Source organism: Nanorana parkeri, unplaced genomic scaffold, assembly GCF_000935625.1.
Source record: "Nanorana parkeri isolate BGI_ZX_2015 unplaced genomic scaffold, ASM93562v1 scaffold1235, whole genome shotgun sequence".
Taxonomy (NCBI): domain Eukaryota; kingdom Metazoa; phylum Chordata; class Amphibia; order Anura; family Dicroglossidae; genus Nanorana; species Nanorana parkeri.
In genome coordinates this window covers 382,028-390,382 of record NW_017307503.1, presented here as the reverse complement: position 1 = coordinate 390,382, position 8,355 = coordinate 382,028, and the positions used below count along the sequence as shown (strand labels likewise).

The window sequence follows — 8,355 nt, the reverse complement described above, 5'->3', positions numbered from 1 at the left end:
ATATTCACCACAATGAAAAGATGAATGTGATTGTACAATGTAGTCTGGTCCTTACCTTTTTATGCAATGGAGACCTCATTCTACCCTTTATAGGTGCTGGTAAAATTTACAACCCGCCTCAGGCCAACTGTTGTCATGCATTAACCTGAGTTTCTTTATTCAGGTTGATGGGTCCTTCTCAAAAACAAAGAGCTTCCACATGTCTCTGCATTTGCCCCATGGAGGAGAATGGAGAGCTATGCATGGCAGTGTCCCCGACATAAACAAGCCCTCAGATGGAGCCTTCTATGGAGTTGTGGCATAAGCCTTCATCATGCATTAAATACAAATTCTATCTGTTGTATAGCTAAGATTGAAACAAAACAATCCCGACCAATATGAAATCATCACACAGAATGAACCCCTGTGTTTCAATTCATGCATAATAGATTTTTCTCATCTGGATATATACACTAGTGTCTAGTACTTATCTTTACTAAAGTAAGTGCTGTGCTTATATTCACCTCTCTAACACCGCTTTAAATTAAACATACTGCCACACGCAATGTAATGCTCAGCGAGCCATGCATCACTCAGAATGGATAAGTACAAATGGGCTTTTGTCTCTCGAGAAATTCTAAGCAGCATCTAAAACAATATGTACAAGAAATGTTTATCACTGGGATTATGGCAACCACTGGGCAATATGTATCCTGTGAACACAAGGGACACTAGAAAACATATTGCATGATTTCCCAATATCATAACCAAAGAAAGCCAGATAATAATGTACAACCCCAATTCCAAAAAAGTTGGGACGCTGTGTAAAATCTACATAAAAACAGAATGCACTGATTTGCAAATCTCATAAACCCATATTTAATTCACACTAGAAAATAGAAAACATATCAAATGTTTAAAATGAGAAAATTTGCAATTTTCAGAAAAAAATAAAGTCATTTTGAAGTTGATGGCAGCACCACATGTCAAAAAAAGTTGGGACAGGGCCTTGTTTACCACGGTGTAGCACCTCCTCTTCTTTTAACAACACTCTGTAAACATCTGGGAACCTAGGAAACCAGTTGCTGGAGTTTTGGGAGAGGAATGTTGTCCCACTCTTGCCTGATATAGGATTCTAACTGTTCAACAGTCCTGGGCCTTCTTTGTTGTATTTTTCGTTTCAAGATGCACCAAATATTGTTAATTGATTAAAGGTCTGGACTGCAGGCAGGCCAGGTAATTGCCCGGAATCTTCTACTATGAAGCCATGCTGTTGTCATAGATGCAGTATGTGGTTTAGCATTGTCCTGCTACAATATGCAAGGCATTCCCAGAAAAAGACGTTGGCTGGATGGGAGAATATGCTGCTCTAAAACCTGGATATATCTTTCAGCATTGATGGGGCCTTTTCAGATGTACAAGCTACCCATTCCATATGCACTAATGCACCCCCTTACCATCAGAGATGTAAGCTTTTGAACTGAGTGCTGATAACCATCCGGAAGGTCCCTCTCCTCTTTGGTCCAAAGGACGCAACGCCCATGGTTGCCAAAAAGAATATAAAATTTTGATTCGTCTGACCACATCTTCCGGCCCTGAGACGGCAGTGCCGTCTCTGGGCCGGAAGATCATGGGCATCTGTTATTGCATTTCGGCCTTGTCCCTTGCGCACAGAGATTTCTCCAGATTCGCTGAATTTTTTGATGATTTATGTACTGTAGATAATTATATATTTAAAGTCTTTGAAATTTTATGTTCAGGAGCATTATTCTGAAATTGGTTGACAATTTTTAGATGCAGCATTTCATAGATTAGTGAACCTCTGCCTGTCTTTATTTCTGAGACACTCTGACTCCCTAAGATGCTCTTACCCAGTCATGTTACAGACCTGTTGCCAATTAACTTAATTAGTTCTTCCAGCTCTTACTTGTTAGTACCACTTTGTCAGCTTTTTGTTGCCCAGTCCCAACTTTTTTGAGATGTGTTGCTGCCATTAATTTCAAAATATCTTATTTTTTTCTTAAAATGGCACATTTTCTCAGTTTAAACATTTGATATGTTTTCTATTTTCTATTGTGAATAAAATATGGGTTTACGAGACTTGTAAATCATTGCATTCTGTTTTATGTAGATTTTACACAGCGTCCCAACTTTTTTGGAATTGGGGTTGTATGTTTAAATACATGCATTTATGCAACTAATGCATACACCAATTACATAGATGTTCCATGAATTGTATTGTAATATTTGCCTGTTTCTTATTTAGAAGAAGGGCTGTTTTTGCCATAATGGCACTCATGTGGAGCAGCAGAGTTAGACTTGGCAACACCAAGCCTTAAGGGCCCATTTACACTGCTGCATTGTGCCAATTGCCCATTATCTGTGCGTTTAGTGCACACTATCACACAAGCACAGCGTATGCATTACTTTTTCCAACCCCAACGTAATAATGCAAGACATTTTGTATACTGTGCATTGCACTGCTGCTCTGAGGTGCGATTGGCGTGCCATTGAGAATCATTGCAATGCAACACATGGTACTGCATGCTAGGTCCATTGTGCAATAGTGTTTGCTAAACAAATGGATACTGTGCAATTAGCACAAAGCACAGTGTGAATGGGCCCTCCATTGCATGATGTCGCTTATAGTGCATTCTATTAGTGGTTTTTGTTGAACCATAACATGACTTAAGGTGCACAACCTTGCATACAAGTCATGAAAAACTTTAGCTGCACCTGCAGCATTAAAGGCAGCATTCAAAATACACAATTCCTGTCACTGGCATTCTTCGCCAATGCCTTAAAGGAGAACTATGAGGTGAGTGCTTTTCACTCACCTCATAGTTCTAGCCGACCTGTGACAATGAAACTGTCACAGGTCGGCTCAGTAGATCGGGAGGTGAGCGAACACATACCGGCGTTCGCTCACCTCTCGATCCTGTCACAGCTCTCTGCCGTGACAGGGGAGGGGCTGGATTTCCCCCTCCCCGCTCCGATCCGCCAGCACTGACTGGCGGAACGGACGGGGAGGGGGCGGGTACAGCTGGCTCTGCCTCTAGACAGGCAGAGCCAGCTGTCAGTCACGCAGCTGGGCAGATCCAGACATAATTGTCGGGATCCACTTCAGCTGCATCGTCTTAGTATACCGCGAGCTGTATACTGCGGCGTCTCAGTATACCGCGAGCTACAGCTCGCAGTATACTGAGCCTAGGGTGACGGGAGGCCGCTAGTTTGTGTCCTCCCGTTACCCTAAGGAGAACTATGGGGAAAAGCCTTAACCCCATAGTTCTCCTTTAAATCAGCATGTGAAGCAGTGCACAATGTACTTCTGCAAAAGTGACATTAAGAAAAAAAAATGGTACTAAATGACATTTCCAGGATAGCTTTCTTCTGTTTGTGAAAAATGGAGTGGGGTTTCCCCAAATACAATACTGGTATGAATTCTGAGGGAGACCCACACCATTTGGAGAAGGACTGTGGTGCCAAAGTAGTTAAAAAAGTAAAAGCGATGAAAAAATAAAGGATATATACATTCTATATACAACTTACTATGCATTCTCTGCAGCTTTCTCAGCAGTACTTGGCAAGAAGGAATCTTTCTGAATATTCTTTGATTGCATGTTGTCAATCAACCAGCTAGAATAGTGTTCAGGGTCCACATCAGCAGGTGGAATAGGAATGATAAGATGGTTGATGGCAATAAATTCTGTAAAGCAACAACACCATACAAAACACAGTGATTACATTTGGTATATTACCCTTTGCTGTACTATACACCAATTCAGCTTTCACATCTGCACAGAATCTCTGTCAGGTTTTCCCTGCTGTGTTGGTGGGATTTTTTGAAGCATCCAAATAGTTTCATTTACAAAACATTATCAGAGCAGTAAGAGCAATATATAAAGATGGAAATGATGAATGAGGTAAATACATGCACATGAATTTTAGGTCAGCAATTTACCACTTGCTCTGGAACAGGCATCATCCCTGCTAAGATTACAATGGGGAATTGTCTTAAAACATTTTTTGGTTGTCTCAATCCAGAGTTGTCTGAGAATTCAGGGAAAAGTCAATAACAGGCTGTGGATTCAGCATTATCTCCTAAGACATTATGAGGGTTATTCACAAAGCTGGCTAGGATCTAGCAGTAGCTTCGGCTGACCCTTTGGCTGATCCTTCGCCTCGCTTCGGCCCCAGGACACCTTTGGTTCAGTAGAACCGAAGGGCTGCTGTACGGGCTATTCATTCTTTTTAGCCCGTACAGCTCCCGAAGTTGGCCGAGCGGCTCAGTCAAGCCGAAGGCATATGCTTCGGCTTAACTGAGCCGAGGTGGAAGCCAAAGCTGGCAATTGGCCGGCCGACAGCCTACTACTAACTGCTACTAACAGCTGAGTAAGGTCCAAGAACACACAATTGACAGCTATAAGTGAAGTGATACATATTGCTTCCCTCCTGAAATCAAGTAGATTGGATATATGAAACCCTAGCCTGGATTTACTGTGCATGGCTTCCATTGTAGCTAATTACACAAAATAAATCTGCATAGCAAGAGTTGCTTTTAGTTTTTCCAACCAGTCCTTTAAAACGTGGATCAAATGCAGTGCAGCTTCCATTTGATGGCTCTAAGGAAAAATAATGATAGCTTTTACAAGGACAATGTGTTATTTATTCCTTAAAAGCAAGATGCAATTGAAAGCTGAATGGATAGTAATGTTTAATTCCAGGCAGCTTTACATTTCACAAAACCGATTTCAGAATTGATTTTGCACTACGTGTGTAGAAATGCTGACTGACAGTATCACACAGGACCAATAAATCTGCCATGTATTTTGTTAAGTTCTTATTCATCTTGAAGTATATCTATATTACCAGAATAACAATAAGATATTGTAAAGCTGAGCAAATAAATCAGGCTAATGATTACAAGACATTACAAAAAGTCTCTACACTTCTGGGGCAACCTTAGTTCAACAGCTTGAAAAGCACTCTGAACTAAAATGAAAAGTAAGCATAAAAGAACTTACAAACAGTTTTTCTTGATTTATTTAAGAGCATGGTAATTCTCTGCACTCAGTTCTGACCATTTCACAAAACAAAATGGCAAAGCTTGCTTAACAACTAATCATGCTTTAATGGTCAGGTTTCTGTAGCACAACTAGGTTTCTTCTACACTTGGCAGGTTGAGCAGAACACGTAGCTGTAGATTGCAATACATAGAATTTTGAGTTGAAGCAGAACTAGTAATTTGTTGGCTACATACTAGAAATATTTTACCTTACCTCTAACAAGAACAGTAGGGACCAAGGGTGGAAAAATGTGAGGGGGGAAGATATGCACAACAAACTTTCATGAGTCCTGTTAGGCAGCACTGAGAGAACAATGCATACAATTGATCTGCTTTTACTGCAGCTTTGATTTCTTAAAATAGCTATAAAGCTTTAAAGCCCATCTCTGGACAAAAATTAAACAACTGCCCCTTCTCTCTACACCCATCCAACTTCCTCACCAGGAGCATATACTGGTGCAGGGGACTAGTAATCCAGTGCTGCAGATATGCTGGGCCCTTGTCATCACTGCAATCACTTATCTGGATCCTGAGAGGACCCTGCTGCCAGACAACCAATAGGTAGAGTTCACATCATGCAGGCAATTATGTGAACAACCAAAGAAGGACCCAAAATTTTGTGCACAAAGAGAGAAGACTAGGCACCGGAATGTCACATGCCACAGATTTAGGTGAGTAAATGGAGCATTTAGGTATCTATTTTTTATGCCCCTGATTAGTTATAGAAGGGTAAATTGAGGTGGTGGAGCAGCCCAGAGAGTAGCTTTAAAGAGGAACTACAGTCTTTTTAATATCTTTATGTATATGTAAAAAAGTTACATTTAATATAAACAATCTTATCAAATCTTATTAAACATTGTTTCTAAATGCAGTTAGCAGTCATCTATATACAAGGAGTGGATATATTTGATCTCCAAAGATTGGTAGCCAGATCATAGCCATAGCCAGAGCACAGAGATCATGTGATCTAAGCTGCCTTGTCTGGAACTTCAATGTGACTCTATATCAAGATGTATTTTTTAACCAACAGTGTAACTTGTTGATTCTAACATAATTAATTAACAAGAAGTGTGAACTTCACCTTAGGCACACATGATAGGCACCTAATGGTATGTGCCTGTCAGCTCAGCTTAGCTTCAGAGCACCTGGATACCCTGAGTCCCAGGAATCATGCTGTATGTGGTAAGAATGAGCTTGACTAGATTTTTTGCTGACAATTTTGGTCAATATTTGTAAACCATAGTACTCCTGGGATTTTGGGTACCTGAGTGCTCAGTAGATATAATCAGATTGCATGCAATTAGCACAAAGTACCTGCTATATGCTAGCAGTGGTAGGTAGGAAATTTGATGGATTGTCACCTCAAGTTAACCTCTAATTTCCCTAGCCCAGTGGCAGGCTGTGCTATTCGTATACTTTTGTACTTTCATTCCAACTGGACTTAGGACGGGGTTGGGAAGTTTGCTAAATCCTGCAGTTGAACATCTTGCCAACAGGCACAGTCACTATGGTTACAGTCTCTACAATTCATTTAAAATCGGCACTTTTAATGTGTGAATTTGTTTTTTTTCCACAGTTTTTTTACTTAGTGAATACTGAACTAGCATTTTCAGAAGGCAAGGTCATGGCAGCCACTATGTTTTCTCAGTACAGAATGCCAGGTTTGAAAAAAATAATAATCCTACAATCCTCTCCCAGCCAGGTATACACTCTGCAGGGATTTTTCCAAATTTCACTGCAGAGTGTTACCTGTTATTGTTCTGTAGATACAGTTACTTCCTTGAAGTTATGGCTAAGTGAGGATCTGCCTGTTATAGTCCAAACATTAATCTCTGTGTTGTAAAAAATGAAAACGTGCTTCACTGTAGATGAACTGTAAGATCATCTGCTCAAGCCTGCAAATGAAGGTATAAAAATGTGTTCAGGGTCACAGGGTCACAGTAACCTAAACAAATAAACTCACAGTTGCTCATGGCTGTTGCGTGTAAGTGATCACATGACTAAGCCATGCTAAAAATATACTTCTTTACCTTTAAAACCAGTGTCAAGAGGCATAGGGAAATAGGCTGCAACACCGAGGGACATTTGTTAGGCAAATTAGCAACATAATTTGCTGCTGATCAGGCTGTCCCTCATTTAGCAAGTTTTATGCAGGTGTTTTTTTTTCTGTATTGAACTATAATCCTAGTCTGTCAATTGAAACCGTTTTGACAGTCACAGTATATCTATTTATAACAAGTCCTGTTCTGTTTGGAAGTCTAACTTCTGCATAGTCCTGTCAGCACTAGAAAATAATAGGTAATAAATATGCACAATTCTTGAGAATATTATGCCTGCATTCTTGTTTATTATGTTGCTTACCTTTTTCATGAAAGGTAGCTGAGATGATCTCCTGCACTAGAGCTCCAATGTAATTTGCATCCACAGATGTTAGCGAGAGTCCAGAATATATGGAGTTTACTTCCTCCGCCATGGCATCATAAAAGTTGTTATTACAGGCTTTTGTTCTCTCATAGGTGGAAAGGATGGCATTAAGGGCCTAAATGCAAAACCATTATTGTGAATAAATTGTATCATAGCACATTGCAAACAAACATAGACATGTACAATTACTGAAAATGTAAGTTGTCTATTTATAAACTGGCAAAATGTAATCCAAAGAAATTAATACAAAATCTGTTGATAACAGTTCACATTAGCAAACAATGAGAATAACATTAAATCTGCACAAAACCCTCAGCTTGTTTTCTCTTCATATACACCTACACAATGCCCCATTTATGTTTTAAAATAAATTATTATTTTAATCCCTTTCGAAAGTCTGCTGTGCTCACTCCTGTGTCTCTTCTCTCCACTCACAGTTCCTGTCATTTAGTAAGAGCCGTGCACATTGATTGTGGTCACGTGCACATCTTTCTTTGCCTACAACTCCCATGAACCAGAGAGGAATCATCTCTCACTGCACACAGCTGCCTCCTCCCCACTCCCCCTCCCTCTCCTTACTATACACACTGTGACAGTTTCACTGCTTGTAATCTCCTCTGTAATGCTCGGAATTATCAAAACTACTTACAACAGCTTTACAACAAAATCTACAACAAACATCAAGTTTACAACAATCTACATAAAAAAACAACTGTATTTCAAATGTAGAAGCCATGTCCTTTGTGATTGTCTGACCAGATTCAGCATGTGAGCTGAAACTCAAAAGAAAGTATGAGCCTGGTGACAGCTCACATGATGAATCTCCTCACAAGCAGCTCCCCCCCCCCCCCCCCCCCCCCCCCCCCTGGGGAGCGGGGGGGGGGGAA

At 40.3% G+C, this 8,355-nt stretch overlaps 1 protein-coding gene across 1 annotated transcript in view; it reads right to left on the bottom strand.

Annotated features, from left to right (window-relative positions):
• Positions 1-8,355, bottom strand: part of LOC108797154 (dynein beta chain, flagellar outer arm-like) — a 337,005-nt gene that overhangs the window by 32,506 nt on the left and 296,144 nt on the right. Inside the window, exons 91-92 of the mRNA XM_018568726.1 lie at positions 7,406-7,583; positions 3,529-3,685 (exon numbers count right to left, since the gene is read on the bottom strand). Of these exons, the coding sequence (XP_018424228.1) occupies positions 3,529-3,685; positions 7,406-7,583 (335 nt within the window). The remainder of the gene's footprint in view (positions 1-3,528; positions 3,686-7,405; positions 7,584-8,355) is intronic.